The sequence below is a fragment of the Hemicordylus capensis genome, chromosome 2, assembly GCF_027244095.1.
Source record: "Hemicordylus capensis ecotype Gifberg chromosome 2, rHemCap1.1.pri, whole genome shotgun sequence".
NCBI lineage: Eukaryota > Metazoa > Chordata > Lepidosauria > Squamata > Cordylidae > Hemicordylus > Hemicordylus capensis.
In genome coordinates, this window is record NC_069658.1 from 229,053,123 (window position 1) to 229,074,840 (window position 21,718).

General features: G+C 48.1%; 1 protein-coding gene across 2 annotated transcripts; it reads left to right on the forward strand.

Annotated features, from left to right (window-relative positions):
* The first annotated feature begins 1,439 nt into the window (after positions 1-1,439).
* LOC128341633 (zinc finger protein 345-like) lies at positions 1,440-12,389 on the forward strand. Of its 2 annotated transcripts, XM_053288002.1 has the most exons (6): positions 1,440-1,575; positions 3,446-3,874; positions 5,235-5,355; positions 6,681-6,766; positions 8,309-8,435; positions 9,287-12,389. In XM_053288002.1, exons 2-6 carry the CDS (start codon positions 3,467-3,469, stop codon positions 10,822-10,824), a joined length of 2,280 nt encoding a protein of 759 aa, XP_053143977.1. In that variant the 5' UTR covers positions 1,440-1,575; positions 3,446-3,466; the 3' UTR covers positions 10,825-12,389. The 2 variants fall into 2 exon arrangements, with proteins under 2 accessions (XP_053143977.1, XP_053143978.1); XM_053288003.1 differs by lacking the exon at positions 1,440-1,575 and having other exon boundaries at positions 3,214-3,874.
* Positions 12,390-21,718: the final 9,329 nt, after the last annotated feature.

The following is a 21,718-nucleotide window of genomic DNA, read 5'->3' on the forward strand; positions in this document are numbered from 1 at the left end:
AAAGTACATGGGGTGGGGGACCCTTTCAGGGGTAAGGAGCAGCCGGGCGGGGGCGGCAAGTGAGTAAGTAAGCTGCTTACCTGGCTGGTGCGGCTGCTGGTGCCACCACTTGCCCTCCCGATGGCCCCAAGCATGCAAAAGGGGGGAGTGAGTGTGCTCCTTGGGGCCACCGGGAGGGCGAGATGCAGCACCAGCAGCCATGCCAGCCAGGTAAGCAGCTTGCTTACTTACTCACCGCCCCTACCTGGCCCCCTTATCATACCAAACCAATTTGCCTGAGCCGGGCATGGTTTGGATCATTCACAGACCTAACCACCACAGGTTTGGTCCACGATCGAACCGACCTCGGTTTGAGGCAAACCAGTTCAGCATGAATAGTTCGTGCACACTCCAATGACAGATTTCGTATTGATGTGCGACTAATGGGAAAAGAGGGGGGAGGAGATGGTCAGATGATCTGTTCATGGAGAGCCCTTTTACAGTTGTGTAGCAGAGGCACTGAACAGAACCTTCAGTTAACTGGCACAGAACTCAGATTGCATTCCAACATCCTTTGCAAGAAGCACTAAGATGACTATGGGCCAGTCACTTATCTCTCAGCCTAACTTACCTTGTAGGGTTGTTGTGAGAAATATGATGAGAGATTATTTTCTAGAAGATTCCTAGTTGTAGCAAGTTGCATTTGTATGATGTGCAGGGTTCTTTCCTTTTTAAAATTAAATAATGTGTGTGGACAAGAATTTGGCATTTCTGTTGACTCAAATAAAATAATCTCAGGAAACGAGGCTGGAAAGGCTCTCTCGAGTCTAAGAGCTGCTGCCAGTCAGAGTTCTGCACTTGATGGACCAGATTAGGCTCCACATACGGCAGCTTCAGATATTCATATCTCAATTTGTTTAAGCAGATTTTGTGGACATGCTTTCCCCCTCCCTCTCTGTTCTGTTTGGCTTTAAGACTATTTTTAATTGGTCTTAGTTCTATTGCGGGGGTTCCCAAATTGTGGTACTCCCCATGTCGCTGAACTACAACTCCCATAATCCCCAGACACCATAAACTGTACCAGGGGACGGACGATGGAAGTTGTAGTTCAGCACAAGCTTGGGATTCACCCACTCTCACAGCTGTTTTTATCCCTCCTAGTGAGCAACACTAACCCCACCAAACTCTCTTCCTGAACCCCATGTTATTCCCCCTTTTCCTCCAAACGCACGAACCAGAGGCCCTGGGAGTCTCCCATCATGTAGGCAACGACCAAAGCCAGCCCTCGTGAGCTTCGGTCAGACCGCAGTATCGCCTCCCAGGCTATAGCTCGGAACATTGGCTCCTCCCACTGCCCAAACGAGGCTGGCCTAAGTTCGCTTTCGCTTTCTCTTATGCGGAGTCTCAACCCGCCCAGCAACCAGTGACGAAAGCAGGGCTCCCTTTTCCCTATTGGTCGGATATTGCCTTCTGCTGCTCCGGGAAGGCTAGTTCTCCCAGACTGTCCCAGCTTAGCACTGTTCAGCCTGCAGGTAGCACGCGGAGCCTCTGTCTGTCCGGGTCGTCGCTGGCTTCTTACCTGCGGGAGCTGCTCTGGTGAGTACCTGTGGCAGGGGCTGAGTTTCCGATTTGTGGTGGGAGGAAGGAAGGAGTCTGAGGCTGAGCAGAGCCCAGTTTTCCCCGCGGAGCGTCTGTGCGACGCATGGCAAAAAAGAGAGACAGGTTTGATGCCCCATCCGGAGCCTCTTGCAAAAAGGAAAGAGGCGTGCCTTTGAAATTCATTGATTAATGGAGGAAAAGGCGATTAATCGACGGAGATGTCTTCCAAAGGATGCGTGTCAGCCCAGATGCACGAGTGGTCACCCTCCCTAGGAAACCGATATCAGGTTTCCCCCACTATGTCTTTGGGGTCCTCGGCGTCCTGGAGACTCCACATTTTCCTTTGCTCAAAACGAGGGCGGGGGGAGAACATATGCCTTGAAGGAGTATGGCGGCCGTCTCCCTTCTCCTGGCTTACTTTTTGAAAAGTAGCCATTGGTTTCCGTTTCCCCCCTCCCCATTTCCCTTTGCTGTCCCTCGCTCTTTCTGGCTTTTCCCTTCTTGGCTGCCTCCCCGCTTCCCAGGGGGGACCCATCCCTACATATGCACATAAACACAATCCAAAGCCTCACTTTGGTGGAGTGGAAGAAATAGATCAGTAAATAATAAGAAAAATATGGGGGTCTGCTGCATTAGTGTTGAGGAGTGGGGATGAAAAGAGGAACTTGGAGGACAGGTAAGGGGATTTGGGAAAGGTGGGCAGCTGGATGGTTAGAGAAAGATCATCAGAAAAGGACTCAGGAATTCTCAGAGCATGATCAGAGGACACTGGTGGAGTTCTGGGGGAATCCAGAAGAAAATGATCCATGATCCACCTCCCTGTCCACCCAAGAATCAATTGTTCTCTCTTTTCTGTGAAAGTTCTCCTGCCCTCGGTACTTTCTGGTAAGATTCCCTCTAAGGCAGGCCTGCTCAACTTAGGCCCCCCAGCTGTTTTTGAACTACAACTCACATAATCCCCAGTCACAGTGGACAATAGCCAGGAATTATGGGAGTTGTAGGCCAACATCTGCAGGAGGGCCGAAGTTGAGCAGCCCTGCTCTAAGGGTTAAAGGAAGTGAGTCTGGATTTCTCCAGAGAAGACCTGAGAACTGGGACCCTGTCTTCCCATCTTGCCTCCTCTGATGGGAAAGTAGCTTTTGATATCCCCACCTACAGCATCTGTGGTCTCCAAAGGGGTCTGTGAAGTCAAAAGGGAGTCCCAGCCAGGGATGCAGGCAGAATGTAGTGGGGGGAATAGAAGGGAAGGGGGGCAGGGAGAGGCAATTGGAAGTGCTGGTGGGGTTGTTTAGCCAAAAGGATGAGAGGCCATTCTGGGTTGGTTGAGCAGAAAAGGTGAGGAAACCCCCCCCCACACACACACACCATCCATCTCTCCCCAAAGGGAGGGGTCCCATACATTCAGAGACCTTCCACAACACCCACATGAGGGAGGCTCTTTCCTCCTCCCTGCTGAGGGTGCCAGACAGTAAACTTCTGGAACAGAACACAATATTATATACCATGTGAGTTTGGGCATATTGGAACTGGTTTCAAACTAGTTTTAATGTGTAGACCAATAAGAAGAAAAGGAGAGCTCTGGGTGAGTGTTTAGGGGGACACCTATTCATGGGAAGTCTGAGAGTGAGTGCTTGTTTAAGTTGATGGGAAGGGTTTGTTGGGGTTAGTCAAGTAGGGCAGGGGTACTGTTTCATGAAAGTTTCCCTCTGTAGACTCAGCTGGCTGTTTTTCTTCCAATATTCGTGTTTCATGAGTCTTTGCATCAATCTGGTTTCCCAGTGAACAGAGTCATCCGGCTTTGTTTCTAAAAATCTGTCCTGTCCCTAGCATGCAAAGTGATAATTCAGCCCTGTTTGAACTTGCCTAGAACAATTTGTCCAGGTTGAAGATGGAAACGCTAGATTCATCTGGCCCTGAAGCAGGAGGAGGCCATGTGGGAACTGGGAGAAGAGAGGAATTCTGGGGGGAAACAGTACTGAAGATCTTGGGAGAGGACACCACCAGCTCAGATGCCCAGCGCCAGCACTTCAGGCAGTTCTGCTACCAGGAGGCCGAGGGGCCCCGAGAGGTTTGCAGCCAACTCCGCAGACTTTGCCACCAGTGGCTGAAGCCGGAAAGTCACACAAAAGCTCAGATCCTGGACCTGGTGATCCTGGAGCAGTTCCTGGCCGTCCTCCCCCCAGAGATGGAGAACTGGGTCAGAGAATGTGGAGCAGAGACCAGTTCCCAGGCAGTGGCCCTGGCAGAAGGCTTCCTCCTGAGCCAGGCAGAAGCCAAGAGGCAGGAAGAGAAAGAGGTGAGTGTCTCTCTTTCATACTGGTAGCTCCAAGGGGCTGAGAAAATGTGGAGAAGACTCTCCCAGAAATCCTAATGGTAGCCCTCAGTTATGACTCTTCTAACCTTTCCCAGCTATTTGTCTTCATGATTCCTTTACTTAGTAGTAGTAACATTAATTTAAATGTTTATATTTCTCCTTTTGATTAAGAAAATACAAAATAGCTAGCAAAATATATAAAGGACCTAGTTAGAGAACAAAACCCCTCAGTGAATACAGATTAAAACCCAGCAGCCATAGCTAACAATGCAGCAAAACCTAATGACGTCAGATGTTTTAACTTTTCATACCTGCAGAAGTCCTCTGCAATAAAACTACTTTGCAAATTTTCAGACACAACCCAAAAGGCCCCCTTGCTGAGAAGATTCTAAGGTGGGTCTCACGATCCGTGAGACTTGCTCTTACAAAAACTGCAGGGAGAATGGGCTAAGCCTGCTCTTCCTGCAGACAAGCAGGCAGGGAGCCCTTGGCAGCCAGATTGGCCGCCCACATGGTTGCCGGCTCCGTGACAGAGCCGGTGGGGGGAGTGGGGGCCGCACGGCCCCCACAAGCCCCAGTATGCCCTGTGCGAGCACGCAGGGCACACTGGGGAGACCCCCGGAGCCGGGAGGCGGCTTTTCACCTCCCGGCCAGGGGTCTACTCATGAGTAGGCGTGGCGCGAAGGTGCGCCACGGCTACTCACAATTGTAAAAAGCAGGTTTGCTGGAGCGCTCGCTCCGCAAACCTGCTTTTTAACAGGGGTTCCACAGCGGGTTACCCGCTCTAGAACCACCGGGCTTGCAGCCGAGCCCGGTGGTTCTGACGATCAGCAAAAATCGGGCTAGCCTCCGCTAGCCTGATTTTTGCTGATAGTCAGAATAGCCCCCATGACTCTCCTTCCTGATACAGTGGGGAAGACTGAGCAGTGACCCCAAGAAATATCTTAATGTCATGTTGATATGGGAGAAGGTGGCCCTTGTTTTACCCTTTTCCTAATCCCACTTTTCTTTCCATCTTCATTCGATTCTATCTCCATTAGGAGAGGAGAGCTGGTCTCGTGGTAGCAAGAATGACTTAGCTAAGCAGAGTCTGTCCTGGTTGCATATGAATGAGAGACTAGAAGTGTGAGCACTGGAAGATACTCCCCTCAGGGGATTAAGCTGCTCTGGGAAAAGCAGAAGGTTCTAGATTCCGTTCCTGGCAGCATCTCCAAGATAGGGCTGAGAGAGATTCCTGCCTACAACCTTGGAGAAGCCACTGCCAGTCTGTGGAGACAGGACTGAGCTAGATAGACCAATGGTCTGACTCAGTATATGGCAGCTTCTTATGTTCCTCTTTCAGAAGTTGACAGGTGAAGTGGACACTGATTTCCCTCAGGCAGAGAAGGCTCCATTGGACATTAGACTGAGGCCGCTTCCCAGGTGGATCATGCAGGATGGTGAAGAAGGGACCACCTCACTGGGTAAGAAGTAACATGGTGCATGCCAGCTTGGTCTCACTTTCTTGCATGGGGCTGAAACCCATCTGGTGCTTTGATTTTCCCCTTGAGCCTATATGAGGGAGACACTTGTCTACAAACCGCCCTGAGACCTTTGGTTAGGGTGGTATAAAAATGTGCTAAATAAATAAATAAAATAATAAATACAGCCTCTCCTACAACTTTAAAATGTGTTTGGTTTCCATCCTTGAAGACTTTAGATGTCCAAAGAAAACCAAAGAAGCCAGGAGTCAGTCATAGAAAATGAAGAATGTGTTTTTATTACAGGTGGACCTCATTATCTGTCGGGGTTCTATTACTGTGGGTAACAAAACCAGGGATGATGAGTCATTGAGTCTGTGGGAACGTGGCGGTTAGGTCCCCAGACTTTAAAAACTCACACACAGAATACAAAAACAGGCCAAATAAAGTGCCCTATCATGCTCCGTGGGTTGCTTGGCATCCGGCAATACCTCCCACCATCTCAGATGGTCCCCAAAATCACGGATTTTTCCTTCTTACTTTTCTTCTTCTTTTTTGCCAAAATGAGCCACAAAGTGGCTCTCATGGACAAAATGGTGGCCATAAATGATCTTCACGGTCATTTCTGACCTACTAGGAACCACGGATATGTGGGTTTGGATATGTGGGTTATCTGCGGATAAGGAGGTCAGGTGTCTATTTGACACCCGCGGATACACGAAGCCACGAATAGCGGTTCGGCATATGAGGTTTGTACACTGTTTGTTTATACAGCAATGTTATGGAAAGTAAAATATACAAAGTTACAGACTGGTGCAATAACCCCCACCCCACCCCCTAAAAGAAACAGACACTGAACCATGGCCTCATCTCTTCTGCAAGAGCTTCTGAAAGGTTAGGGACTGAATTGGAGAGGCCGTTCTCTGCACACGCTCAGCTCTGAACACAGACGTTGGAGAGGTGCGAATGAAGGACTCTTCAGGGGGACCAAATGAGGTGGGGAGATGCTTGGGTGAGAACGTGCTTTCTGAAGTATGCAAGTCCCAGGTGCGTTCAAGCTTTGAAGGGAAGAACCAACACCGTGACTCCTTGGAGCTGCCATCTACTGACCCGTAGTGCATTTTACTGCGTATTGTGTTCACCATCTGGGAATAGGTCTCCAGGGTTTCAGGAAGGGGTGGTTCATCTCCTACCTGGAGATGTTGCCAGAGACTGAATTGGGGACCTTCTAGGAACTCTGCTCCTAAGCTATGGATGCTCCTCTTGAATTTAGAGGAGGCCATGAACGGGATATTTAAGAATTGCTACTTCCTTTATCTCCCTCACAGGTAATGGAATAACACTGGAGATTCATCCCAGGCCTTCCCCTCTTTGTGGTGAAGTGGAAACGGTTTCTCTGCAGCAAACGGATCAGGTAGGAGGAGTATGACTGGGGAGATGGGCAGGAATCGCCCTTGTGTGCCCCTCTCCACTGAATATCTCCCCAGGAGTGTAGCTGTAATTGAACAAATATTCCTTGTAGAGTTATAGCTACAATTGTAGAGTGTAGAGCAGGACTGCTCAGCTTCTGCCCTCCTGCAAATGTTGGCCTACAACTCCCATAAACCCTGGCTATTGGTCATTGTGGCTGTGGTTTATGGGAGTTGTAGTCCCCAAAACAGTTGCGGGGCCAAAGTTGAGCAGGCCTGGTATAGAGCTATACTAGAGTATAGCTACAACTGAACAAATATTCTTGGGCCCCTAAGGGGCGGGGGGCAACTGACCGGGTGACAGCTTGTTCTACACTCTCCATGGTTGATGTTGAATGAATATATGAGGTGATTTTAGTCAGTATATATGTTTTTTAAATGTCACTTAGCCAAGGGAATGTCTGTCAGAAATGTGTGAGAGAAAGGGAGGAGAGCTCTTATAAGAACAGCCCTGCTGGATCAGGCCCAAGGCCTATCTAGTCCAGCATCCTGTTTCACACAGCGGCCCACCAGATGTCTCTAAGGAGCCCACAGACAAGAGATCTGTGCATGCCCTCTCTCTTGCTGTTGCTCCCCTGAAACTGGTATTGAGAGGCATCGTGCCTCTGAGGCTGGAGGTGGCCCACAGCCACCAGACTAGTAGTCATTGAAAGACCTGTTCACCATGAATTTGTCTAAGCCCATTTTAAAGCCATCCAAGCTGGTGGCCATCACCACATCCCATGGCAAGGAATTCCATAGATGCATTATGCACTGTGTGAAAAAGTACTTCCTCTTGTAGGTCCTAAATTTCCCGACCTTCAGTTTCATGGGGTGGCCCCTGATTCTAGTGTTGTGTGAGAGGGAGAAAAGTTTCTCCTTGTCCACCCTCTCCACTCCTTGCACAATGTTATACACCTCCATCATGTATAGAAAACAAGAATTGTCCCCTTTGTTAAGCAGGGTCTGCCCTGGGTTTCATTTGAATGGGAGACTGCATGTATGAGCACTGTAAGATATTCCCCCTTAGGGGATGGGGCCACTCTCGGAAGAGTGCCTTCCTGCTTGTATGCAGAAAGTTCCATGTTCCCTCCCTGGCATCTCCAAGATAGGGCTGGGAGAGACTCCTGCCTGCCGCCTTGGGGAAGCCACTGCCAGACAATACGGAGCTAGTTGAAGTAGTATAAGGCAGCTGAGAATGTTTTGTTTTCCACCATGTCCTCACTGTTCTTTTGCAGCATAGACATGGGGTGTGGGGAAGGAGGCGGCGGCAAAGGGGCCAAGGGACCCATCTTCATTTCTTATCCCAGGGCCCACTCTAACCTTGCTATGCCCCTGCCCTGGGTCCTGAAACCAACTCCCTCTTTCCCTTGGCTTCTGGAAAGCTGCCCCCCACCCAACCCGGGAAGCTTTAGATCCTGCAGGAGAAATCTCGGCCACCTCACCTTTCTTGACTTCTAGGATTATTGTATTCCCTTCGAGGAGAAAATGGTCTCTGCTTTTTCTAGGGCCTGATATCTTTTGAAGACGTGGCTGTGTGTTTCACGGAGGAGGAATGGTCTTTGTTGGATGCAGGGCAAGTTGCTCTGTATAAGGAAGTCATGGCTGAGAATTGCAGGCATTTGACCTCTCTGGGTAAGCCTAAGTAGAAAGTGCTACTGCTCTTATTTTCAATCTGGGCCCAACGTGGTCATCTTTTGGCCTGTTCTACTGACAGAATTATGGGGCTTCGTCAGAGGAAGTTGATGTGGTAGCAAGCATGAACTGTCCACTTTGCTAAGCAGGGTCTTCTCTGGTTGCATTTGGATGGGAGACTACATGTGAGCACTGTAAGATCTTCCCCTTAGGGGATGGGCCCGCTCTGGGAAGAACATCTGCAGGCTTGCATGCAGAAGGTTCCACATTCCCTCCCTGGCATCTCCAAGATAGGGCTGGGAGAGACTCCTGCCTGCAGCCTTGGAGAAGCCGCTGCCAGACTGTATAGACAATGATGAGCTAGATGGACCAATGATCTGACTCAGTATAAGGCAGCTTCCTGTGTTCCTATGTTCCTCCTTTCTTACCTTTTGGATGACATGGGATGTTCTAAGGTAGTATTTTCCTTTGGGCTGATGCTTTCTGTTGCTGTGCTGGATCATGGCCAGGAAGGGCACTGCTGGCTTCTTATCCATAATAGTCTTCATCATATCTTTTTGGGCCATGCTGGGCCGGCACTGCCAGACTGATGTGTCTGATGAATGTCCAGAGGTCACTCAATGATCCTCATGACTGGGGGCAGAACCTGGGTCTTCGTGGACCAAGGCCAATATTCTGGCTTTAGCAGAAAAAAGGCTAATCACCCACAGCTGCTTAACCGTGGCAGGGTCCTCTTCCCAACTCAGTCTCTCTATTCTGTAGTTCAGAATGGCTGTTCCTTGGGGTTGTATTCTCACTGTGAGGCCTTCTTTCCCACTTGGGCTATGATCAATTTCCTCTCTCTGTTTCAGCATGCTGGGAGAGGGAGAATGGGGAAGAACTCTGCCAGGTGTCCTTGAAGAGAAGAAAGAGTATGGAGGTGAAAGAGCAGAGAAGGAAAACTGAATCGGGACAGACAAGGCAGCATAAACGCTTAACTTCTCTGGGCGGTAACTTCCTTGAAAGCGCAGAACAAGAAAAAACAGACAAAGGAAAGGAAAGGAGACAGTGCAAAGTGTGTGGGAAGAGCTTTAGCTGTAAATCAACACTTACTACACATCAAAGAATCCACACAGGAGAGAAACCATATCAGTGCTTGGAATGTGGAAAGAGTTTCGGAGATAGGAACAGCCTTAGGTCACATCAAAGAACCCACACAGGGGAAAAACCATATCAGTGCTCCGTGTGTGGAAAGTGCTTTGGCTACAGCTCCAACCTTACTTCCCATCAAAGGATCCATACTGGAGAGAAACCATATAAATGCTTGGAGTGTGGAAAGTGCTTCAGTCAGAGTGCAAATCTTACTTTGCATCAAAAAATGCACACAGGAGAGAAGCTGTATAAATGCATGAAGTGTGGAAAGAGCTTCATGTGCTTTACGCAGCTTACGTCCCATCAAAGAATCCACACTGAGGAGAAACCATACAAATGCTCAGAGTGTGGTAAAAGCTTCCGTCACAATGAAAGCCTTACAGAACATCTTACAATCCATACAGGGGCCAAGCCATATAAATGCTTAGACTGTGGAAAGAGCTTCGGTCGTAGCACCCGCTATAGAGCACATCAAAGAATCCATACAGGTGAGAAACCATACAAGTGCCTGGAGTGTGGACAGAGCTTCAGACAGAGGACAAGGCTCATGTCACATCAGAGAATCCACACAGGGGAGAAGCCATATCAGTGTTCAGTATGTGGAAAGAGCTTCAGTGACAAGTCCTACCTGACTTCCCATCAACGAATCCACACAGGGGAGAAGCCATATAAATGCTCAGAGTGTGGGAAGGGCTTCCTGCAGAGCTCTAATCTTACTCTTCATCAACGAATCCACACAGGAGAAAAGCCTTTTTCATGCTCAGAGTGTGGAAAGAGTTTCAGTCAGAAGCCCCACCTGACTGCCCATCAGAGAGTCCACACAGGAGAGAAACCTTTTAAATGTTTGGAATGTGGAAAGAGCTTCAGTCGGAAGGGCCACCTTGCTTCCCATCAAATAAAACACACAGGGGAGAAACAACATCGGTGCTCAGAGTGTGGAAAAAGATTCAGTGAGAAGTACCGCCTCATTTCCCACCAGAGCACTCACACAAAGGACAAACCTTTCAAATGCTCAGAGTGTGAGAAGAGCTTCTGTCACAAGACAGGCCTCATTAGACACCAAAGAATCCACACAGGAGAGAAACCATATGAATGCTCAGAGTATGGGGAAAGTTTCAGACAGAAGCCTCACCTTACTTCCCATCAAACAACTCATACCAGGAAGAAAGCATATAAATGCTCGGAGTGTGGAAAGAGCTTCAGCTGGAGTTCACAGCTTTTGTCACATCGAGAAATGCACACGAGGGAAGGACTGTAATTGCAGATACTGTGGCAAGATTGTCAGTTGTGCCACAAACATTAAGGGGTGTGTTAAGGGCATCAAGAGACTTGAGTTGCTCCACGTCTCTGCTTGACTAAAAAATTTACTGCCTTGAAGACAGTGCTGGAAAGGGTGGAGAGAGATTGAGTAGCATCAAGGTGGTAGAGCTTGTGTTGGGTGTGAAGGAGAGTTGGCAATCTGTGCATCCCCAGTTGAAAGACGGAGAAGAGACTGGCTATTCACATGGCAGGGAATATAGCGGGGAAAGCTGTGCTGTACTTACCTCCTCCACACACACCCAGACAGTCTCCGTGCCTGCCTGGCCACGTGGCACTCCTGGGAGCCATGCGGCTTGCCAGTCCCGACCTCCAGGAATCCCTGGGCAATGCATCAAGGTCTACGGGAATCTCAGAATGCACCAAGTATGATGCATTTGGGGGATTCCCCTGTCAGACAGGCACTCGAGGTGCCCGTCCCTGCGTCTGCTCAGGCTGGAAATAGCCTGAGCAAACACACGACCACAGCCCTGGGGTTAAGAGCACCCTTGCACCCTTAACCTCGGCCAAGAGCCAGTGCAAAAGCAGGATTAGGCTGGGTGGGAGTGATCCCGGTGCTCCACGCAAGCAGCCTAACCCAGGATGGGCTGCCCTAGCCTGGGTTAGGCTGCTCACGAAAACAGCCTTACTACGAGGAAAGGGTACTACAAGCGAGTCTTGTATTTAGATCAGGGCTGCTCAGTTTTGGCCATCCAGATGTTTTTATACTACAAGGCGGTTCTCACGATTACCAAAAACCAGGCTAAGGGAGTGTGCTGCAACAGGAGCCACGCAGCTCCCGGTAGCAATCCACGCTAATTCTCTTGTGTGTTGCCGTGGCGCATGGCGACATGAGTAGACCCCTGACAGGGAGGCTGCAAGCAGCCTCCCGGGCTCAAGGGTCTCTCCAGGATGCCCTGCACGCTCACGTGGGGCATCCTGGAACTTCCGGGGGTCGCATGGCTCCATGATGGAGCTGGCGGTCATATGGGCAGCCGCCCAGGGCTGCCTGGTGATTGTCTGCAGGGAGAATAACCTCCTTACAGCGAGTCTCATTGATCGTGAGCCTCGCCTCTACATCTCGCATCTGTTGTTATTTCTGTTTATCTTCATTCTCTCTCCTAATTGGTTTTCACCTAACGAATTACCTTACTTCATTTGTTTGTGCTGTTTTATATTGATGATTTAGTTGATCTGATATTGGTTTTTTCGTACTGATTTGACTCCTCAATAAGAGCAGAATTTTGCATTATTTGTACTGTGAAGGTTGTGTAATCTGTGTGAGATGTTGTAAGTCTTCATGGGCACCATGTTTTGGGAAAGCAGCATACAAAGAAGTGCAGCAAATCAAACAATGGACAGCTGTCAATATGCGCAGAATCCTGTGAACCCCAGAACTGCTGTATGGAAAGAACTCCAAGAGAAGAGGCTGTAAAAATGCTCAAAATATGGCAGAAATGTCCATATTCTGTACATCCCTGGCTCATTAATGACTATTGGCTAGCTATAAAGAACCTGCTAGCTGTACTGGTTGCTTTATTATTTTTAGGGGTTTGTGTGGTTTTTTACATTTGTATTATTTCAAATTTGATTTTAATGTTAGTTGTTTCTTGCTTTAATACCATCCATATGGTATATAACTTGTACATACACATGTAGGGACAAGTTACAAATATGTAACTTTTCCCTTCAATCAGGCTCTGTACCAGAGGACTGGAAAGTAGCCAATGTGACTTCAGTTTCAAAAAGGGATCCAGGGGGGATCCGGGAAATTACAGGCCGGTCAGCTTAACTTTGGTGCCTTTAAATTGAGTTTGCCTTTAGTGTAGAAAATAATAATTAAAGGGGTGTGGTAGATGTTTAGGGAAATTATGATTGGTTCAAAGGCAGTGGGTGGAAGCGTTTTTGCCACTGCTGTAGCACTAGAGCTAATGGTCACTTACGTTTTGAAATTGAAGTGAACAAAGCATGCAACATAACTCCTTGGCCAAAGACCATTGTGGCTGCAGATGATGGGAATTGTAGGCCAGCATCTGGTACCCAAGTTTGCAGATCCCTGCCTTAAAACCTCAGCTTTGTGCCACTCTTAACTTTAAAAATGTATATATAACAAATCATCTGTCCATGCAAGAGAAGAGGTGTGTGGGCATTCTTGGAGCTGGGTACCCCCATCCATTGCATGCATTTCTTTTAAACTTAAGTCTCAGCTGGTGGGTGGGGTGGTGGTGTTGAGAAATATAACAAAGTGTGCTACAAGTCGAGAACAGCCATGTCATTTAAAGGGGCCTGCAAAACAAAGTGTCCCAGAGATTACTCCAGCAAGCCAGGAGAAGGCTGGAAAACAAGTACAGGTTGAATATCCCTTATCCGGAATGCTCCAAAATCTGGACATGACGCTGTAACAAAAAATAAAATGCCTCAGCTCACTTGCTCACAGATTCCCAATTTTGCTGCTTTTAAACATGCAGTCAAAACTTATTCCAGAAGGCTGTTAGTGACAGGGGTTCTGTCTGTAATTCTCTCTAGTTGTGGCTCTGTTTTTATTGTGAAGCTTTTTAATGTTTTTGATGTTCTCGCTTGAGGGAAAAGAGAAAGCCCTCCTCCTCCACTCCCTGCTCACTTTGGTGCCTGCTCTGTTGGTGTCTGTTTTGGTGCTCTGTTGGTGCCTGCTCTGTTTGGTAAAGGTACAGTACAGGGTAATGTCGAAAATGTCAAAAAGGCCTATAGTTATTGTAAATTCAATGCTTATTTGTTTTTATACTTTGAATAAAACTTTAAATACAGTAACCTTTCATGTTTAGACTTGGATCCCCTGCCTAAGATATCTCATCATGCAAATATTCCAAAATCTGGAGAAATCCGGATCTGGTCCCAAGCCATCCGAATAAGGGATACTCCACCTGTATTTTGTGTGGATGACTGTGCTTGATTCATTAATAAAGAGAATGTGAGTGCAGACCCCTTTCAAGTGCAGGCACAGTTGGGATGCACTGCTGTTTGTGTGTTCAGCATAATGAGACTGTTCAGACAATCCCCACTGAAGCAGGGGGAAGGCAAGATTTTGCCTACCTCCCCCCCACCACCACCACAGATGATCCATTGCTGGGTTTTTGGTGCACCACTGCATGCCCAGACAATCCACACAGATAGCTTGAGGCTGGGACTTGTTTCCCTGGGCTCTGGATATCCCTCACTGCACCGTGCGAGAAGCGTGGTGCATGGGGGGATACCCCTGTGAGATGGGTGCTTGGGCAGCCCAAGCTCACTCAAGATCCCAGCACCAGGGTTAAGGCCACATTTGTGCCCTTAACCTCGGCTGAAGGCCAGGCTTCCAAGTGGAGTTAGACAGGTGGGCAGCACCGGGATCCTGTGTGCTGCACACAAGCAGCCTAACCTAGGCTCCTCATGAGAACAGCCTTAATACATGAATAAGGCTTAAGTAGGTGCAGAGAGTGGTTGTTTTCTGGCAGGGCTGCTTACTTTCGAAGTGCCTCAAGTCAGGCAGAAATCAAACTGGAAAGGCTCACAGGGGGAAAGCCCACATAGAGTTTTTAAGTGTGGAAAGAGTTTCGGTCATAAAGTGTGTCTTATTTTACGTCCAGTGCTGGATTTAGGCACAAACTGAGCTACAGCTCATATCCTCACATTATGAGGGACCTCTTTGTTTTAAAAATTACTTGTTTCAAGATTTTTAGAATGTATTTTCATTTAAATATATTTCTAATGCAAATAGGCTTATTGCAAGATTCTTAGGTTTTTTTGTTGCATCTTTCCAAGTAAAAATAAAGCTTTGTTTCTATTTTCATTGTCCTTTTTGTGACTACTACTTTTTGTAATGCTATGGGTCATAAGAACAGCCCTGCTGGATCAGGCCCAAGGCCCATCTAGTCCAGCATCCTGTTTCACACAGTGGCCCACCAGATGCCTCTAGGGAGCCCACAGGCAAGAAGTATGTACATGCCCTCTCTCCTGCCATAACTCCCCTGCAACTGGTACTCAGAGGCACCCTGCCCTTGAGGCTGGAGGTGGCCTGTAGCCCTCCAACTAGTAGCCCATGATAGACCTCTTCTCCATGAAGTTATCCAAACCCCTCTTAAAGCCATCCAGGTTGTTGGCTGTCACCACTTCTTGTGGTAGAGAATTCCACAAGTTTATTATGCATTGTGTGAAAAAGTACTTCTGTGTTGGTCCTAGATTTCCCTGCAATTAATTTCATGGGATGACCCCTGGTTCTAGTGTTATGGGAGAGGGAGAAGAATTTCTCCATGCATGATTTTGTAGACCTCTATCATGTCTCCCCGCAGTCATCTTTTTTCCGAACTAAAAAGCCCCAGGTGGTGTAGCCTTGCCTCATAAGAAAGGTGCTCTAGGCCCCTGATCTTCTTGTTTGCCCTCTTTTTAAGCATGGCATAATTTAGAGCCTCATAATGCTATCTTATGTTTCTTTTTAGATTGTGAGCCCTTTGGGGACAGGGATCCATCTTATTTATTTATTATTTCTCTGGGTAAACCACGCTGAGCCATTTTTGGAAGGATGGTATGGAAATCGAATAAATAAATAAATAAATAGGTCCTGTTTACATCATGGAATCTACATAGCAGAGAGACCATATTAATGCTCAAAGTGAGAAAAGCTTCAGTTAGACCACATATCTTAAGGCACATAAACTAATACAAAAAGCAAATCCTGGGCATGCTACTAATGCTTGCAGTGTAAAAAGAAGTTTAGATGGGCCACAGAGCATCATATTAAATGATTCATAAGTGGGCAGATCTGTATAAATAATTGGGCTTCTTACTGGTCAGATCTAACCAGTCAAAAATCTGCATGTTTTGAGCTTTATAAATACAGAAATTGTTGCAAATCTCTGTTACAATGGAGAGAATGAGTGAGTGTAGTAGTGTTTCCAGAGAGAGAAATAACTCCAGTTAAAAACAGAAGTCCTTGCCAGCGTGGTGTAGTGGTTAGAGTGCTGGACTAGGACTGGGGAGCCCCGAGTTCAAATCCCCATTCAGCCATTATACTAGCTGGGTGACTCTGGGCTAGTCACTTCTCTCTCAGCCTAACCTACTTCACAGGGTTGTTGTGAGGAGAAACCTAAGTATGTAGTACACCGCTCTGGGCTCCTTGGAGGAAGAGCCGGATAGAAATGTAATAATAATAATTTCTCCAGGAGGCGTTGAAATGATGTTGTTGACCATCTGCTGGCCGTTTGCTCTCAGTCTGTGATGAGGACTGGGTTTCCTTTGAGACTACCTTAAGACTTGGGCACTTGGCAGCAAATGGCCAGCAGGTAGCACTGCAAAACAGCATCTGAGTAATCTTGTGAATTGTCTAGTCATGTGTATTGAATAAACCTTGCCTTCCAGAAAGTCCCCAGGACTGCATTATCATTGGGCCGTGACTCAGAGTCCTTACCCAGAGTCCTTGAAATCAGCCCTAGTCAGCTTCTGCAGCAAGTCTGGCTTGTCCCTTGTTCAGCCTCCGGTCCTGCTTTTCCTTCCCAGTTCTGGGGGTTCAGTCCCAGCCTGTTTTTGCAGCTGCTTTAGGAGTGATTCAGTCTCCCAGTGATTTCTCAGTGATTTCTCTCTCTCTCTCCCAGGGATTTCTCAGCTCTCTTTCCAGCACCAGCTCTGATTCTCTCTTGACTGTGACAGACAGCAACTTGCACTCCTTGGAATGCTTCACTTGAACTCTCTTCAGCTCTCCAACTTGACTAAGAAAACCACAGGGCTCTGTGGGCGCCAGGAGTCGAAAGCGACTTGACCGCACACTTCACCTTTAATAATGCAGGATCGATTGGACAAATTTTTGCTCATCGTTTCTTTCTTCCCTGTGCTCATATGGTTGCTGCTTTGTGCTAAATTTTCCAAAAAGAGACATTGTTTTGAACTGAACTATTTTAGAGTAATGTTTTCCTGTTTTGGAGTGAAAACTTTGTAGCTTCTGTCATAGGTCCACTGAGGTAATTTTTCAGCTTGGACCTACAGGGGTTTGGAGCCCACCCACCTCCCGCTTAGGAGGGCGCGCACACACACACCCCGTGACGCACACAGTATTTTTAATACGTGGGTTCTTGAGGGCACAAACAGCAACTGAATTCACAAGAATGTAAGAATATATAACAGGTATATTTATGCAAATAAGCATTAGCAGAAACATTTCAGCACACAACTTAACATAATCCCACTCCACATATTTTCTCCCCACTCCTCCCCCTCTCTAAAGCAGAGGTCACACTCAGCCAGCTAGCACAGTAGCACCCCAGCGCCACCCAAGACAGACTAAGGAGGATTTGGAGGCTCCCAGGGGGTGTGGAGGCCCGGGACTTTGGCCCGGAGGTCCGGGGTAAGAGCACCTCTGGCTTCTGCTTCCCCACCCCACGCTTAGAAGCCTTTGAACGAGACAGAGCTTTGGAAGTAGGGCTGCCGTATTCGGGCTTTCCAAATCTGGGTGCCTAATTTGCATATTATGTAAATGGACTTGAAAATAATTTTTGAGCAGAATAGTGACTGTGTGTTTTACACCATAATGCTGCTTCTACAAGGGCTAGAGCTTAGCTTTTCCCCCCTTTTAAATGAAAGCTGAGATCTGGGCAAATCTGGGTGGGCTAAGCAATCTGGGTGAGATGTTTAAAATCCGGGTGAAACCCGAAATTCCGGGGGGCATGGCAACTCTATTTGCAAAGCTGTTTTAGTAGACACAGCCAGAAAGAAAATACAGAAGTCTGCTTGGTGGGAGTGGTGAAGCTTAAGATCACGGGGCTGTGGAGACCAGGCTGTGACACGTGGTGGAGGCACAGTAGGATCTGTGACACCCTTTATTCCTGCCTCGGGTCCTTTCCAGACAGTCATTTTACTTTGGAAGGGCAGGTGTGTGCTCACATATCATCCAGACTGAAGCCAAAGTCCCTGCGAGCTGTCTGGGAGCACTCCATACATAATTCGGGTTTTTCAGTGCCCAAACTATGTTTGGGTAAAAAACATCCACTTTTAGCATCAGGTATTTTGGGCAAATTCGAACTCGCAGTAAACCCACGGTGAATCTACTGACTGGGAAAGCTATAGGTAAAAAAAAGCATTGACCTGAATCTGTTCTCCCCCACCCTCCTCAAAAGGAGCCAGTCCTCTATCCTTCCAGTTTCTCACCAGACTCCTCCAAAACCAAGCCAAGAGGCTCCAACAGGATGGCGTGCTCCACAAGGCAGCTGTAGCAACCCCTGTCCTTTAGCTCAATCTGGATGCTGATGGAGGTATAGAAGGTTCCATCTGAGTTGGGGAACGCTCTAGAGACTTGGGGCACTGCTCCCAGAGCTCTCCAGCCTTTCTCCAAATAGCATTGAGCTCCTACAATAGCTGGGGATGACGGGAGTTGTAGTTCAGTGAGATCTGGAGGCCCCCAGGTTGGGCACCACTGCTCTGGAGTGCAGAGAAGAGCTCTTCCTCACAAACGTGGCTGATATCTTATTATCCCTCACATGAGGAGGCAGAGAGGAATAGAGCGGGGTATCTTAAAGGTATTTAATAAGTGGGTCTCATTAAGAGCAGAAGTTAACAATGCAGAGCAGGTGCTGCTTCTCTACTATGCACTTAGAGGGGTGGGGTTTTCTGTTAATATGGAATTCTTTCTCTCCCCCGCTCCCCATTCTGCGTCTGCAGTGTGAAACTGTGCAGCCCAAAGACTGCCCACGCGACTGCTCTGATTGTGTGTGAATGTCATTATCGCTTTCTGCTGGCTCCATCTGTACAACAGCATGAGATGACTGTACCACTTCAGACTGCAGGTTAACGGGGAACCACAGTCTCCTCTACAAACAGAAAACAAAGGCAAGCCTGGCCCACCAAATGATCTTCGCTCGACCAGCTTGCCCCTCTGAGGCGGTTTTTTAATGAATACTAGCTGACCCAGGCGCAGAGCATCTGTGCTCCTAGTTCTCCCTTCCTCTCCCTCCATTTCAGGGCTCAGCTACTTCTCCTCCCATCCCTTCAGCCAGTCTCCCTCGCCGCCCGCAGCTCCCATCCTCCTCGCAAGGAGGCCGGTGGCCTCATTTTCTCTGCCTGCTCGACCACTCTCTGTGGCTGCAGCGGCTTCACCTCCTCCTCGACCTTCCTCCCCCCTGCAGCTCCCATCCTCCTTACAAGGAGCCCGGCGGCTCCATTTTCACTGCTTGCTTGGCTTTCCTCAGTGGCTTGCAATGGCACCACTGCCTCCTCCTCCTCAGTCTCCCTCCCACCTCGGCAGCTCTCACAGCTCCTGCTGGGTGCTGGTGCCACTACTCTCTGCCACTTGCCCTCCCTGGCGTGGCCCCAAGCATGCTCCCCTTCCTTTATCCAGCTGCCGGCTTGGCGGCAGCTCATTTCTGGCCTCTGCACATGCACAGAGGCCTGAACCGGGCCACAGCCAGCCTGGGCTGCTTTTGGAAGGCCAGCGGGGGGGGTGGGGGTTGGAGGAGCCCCCACTGCTACCAATAGCTCCATCACCGATTTGAACCGAACTGGTTCCATGCACATCCCTAGTGGGCCCTCTTCTCTGGGCCGGATTAAGACATGCTCAGACCCTACGCTATGTTAAGGTTAAGATGCTCCATAACATTACAAAATGGGTTGCAAATGGGTGGCGTACCCCAGCACACCACTCACTCATACAGGGGCGTAGTCACCATAGTGCAAATGGGTTCAAAGAACCCAGGCTGCCAATGAAAAACGGCACCGAAGACCTGTGGCTCGGGCTCCAGAGGAGCCCAGAGCGAACTCCCGCCTCCCATGCCCAGGAGAGCCCGGGCGAACTCTCTGCTAGTTATTTCAGGCAGTGCTGACTGCCCGATAGAACGTTTTTCTGGAGGGAGAGAAAGGGGAAAACATCCTGTCAGGCAGCCGATGCTGCCAGAAATGACGAGCTGAGAGCTCTTTTGGGCTCTGGGCAGCCCAGGCCACGCCCCCTTTGTGCGTGACATCACACTCGTCACCACCACTGCACTGCTCACGGGTACAGCAGCATTCATTGGAAGAGACAAACGGTGTCTGTAACTGTGGCAGGCATTGGCCTAAGCCAGGACTGCCCAACTTCAGCCTTCCTGCAGATGCTGGACTAGAACTCCAGCCCTGACTATTGGCCTCTGTGACCAGGGATGACGGGAGTTGTAGTCCAGAAACAGCCAGAGGACTGAAGTTGGGCAACCCTGGTCTAAACTGAGCTCTGGACTAATCACATTTCTATATAATTTGCAATTTCTGCACAGATTTATAAACGCTAAATGATAAATACTTATGTAGCCTATAAGTCTATTTTTGTCTTATCAGAATGATAATGTCTGCTTTAGAGTATTTTCCCCACTTTCTCCTTTGTTTTCTAACCAGTTATGTAAAACTTGAACTTCAGTCATTTTGGGGTATCCAGAGGCCCTCAGAATAGGAGGCCCTAAGCTCTAGCTTCCTTAGTTTGTGCCTAAATCTGGCACTGCTTCCTCTCCAAGGCCTGCGGCACACCTAGCAACCACAGGCCACTTCTCTGGTTCTTCAGGATAAAACTCCCACATTTCACTTAACCAGCAGAAGGTGGAAGTGGTTATATTGAGCACTGGTGGAGGATGCAACAGAATGTTGTTACTTCCTCTTGTCAGACAATAATGCAAAGCAAAAAAAAGTTGTTAATATTACTGTTATTAGCAAGAATATTACCAAATTGCATTTCAATGGCTTGGGCAGTTTTGTTAACTCATTCTCTTTCCTAGAAGCAGAACAAATACATTGCTATTTTGTGGATTTTCTTTCTTTCTTAGCATCCTGCCTTTCTGAGCATACCATTAAAGCTAACCATTTAATTCCCCTCACCTTGCAAAAGCACTTTTAACTTCTTCCCTAGCCTTTTGGGAAGGTTCAAAGGATTTAAACTCACCATTCATCACCAGACATCACAGCACAAAGTGTCCATCATAGGAAGATGGACAGAAATAAATTCTTCTCCCTCTCTCACAACACTAGAACCCGGGGTCACCCCATGAAACTGAAGGCCAGGAAATTTAGGACCAACAAAAGGAAGTACTTTTTCACACAGTGCATAATTATTCTATGGAATTTTCTGCCATAGGATGTGGTGATGGACACCAGCTTGGGTAAAAAGGGCTTGGTTAAATTCATGGAGGTCAAGTCTATCAATGGCTACTAGCCTGGTGGCTCTAGATCACCTCCAGCCTCAGAGGCAGGATGTCTCTGAATACCAGTTGCAGGGAGTGATGGTGGGAGAGGGGCATACCTTCACCTTCCTGGTGTTGGCATCCCAGAGGCATTTGATGAGTCACTGTGGGATCCAGGGTGCTGGAACAGATAGATCTCAAGAAGTGTTCCCTCTAAGAGGGATTCCAAGATGTTGACTACAACTCCGAGAATTCCCAAGCAAAAGCCATTGCAGCTGGGGATTCTGGGAGTTGTAGTCAATTATATCCAGGAATCCCTCTTAGAGGGAACACTGATCTTGGGCCTGATCCAGCAGGGTTATTCTTATGGACTACAGCACATGTGTGGAATTTGCAAAATGAAGTGTTGGAATCTGCAACAGAATAGCTCATAGCAAGGGTGGGGTTCTTGTTTTGTATGACATTTGGAGAACAATTTCAAGACATTTTATGAGGCCAGTGGGCATGATCCTGCTGCTGCCTTATGCACTCGGTTTCCCCAATGTAACAGCTGCACCTTCCTTCAAAGGAATGGATTTGGAAACCAAGAGCAGCTTAAGTCCTAGAGGAGCAGCTGCTGTTAAAGGACATGCAGCTAGTTCTGAGTACATGCAGAGCCATTTTCCACCACCACAAAGCAGCCACAGTAAGGTCATGCCTCTAAGATTGGGGAACTGGGTTTCT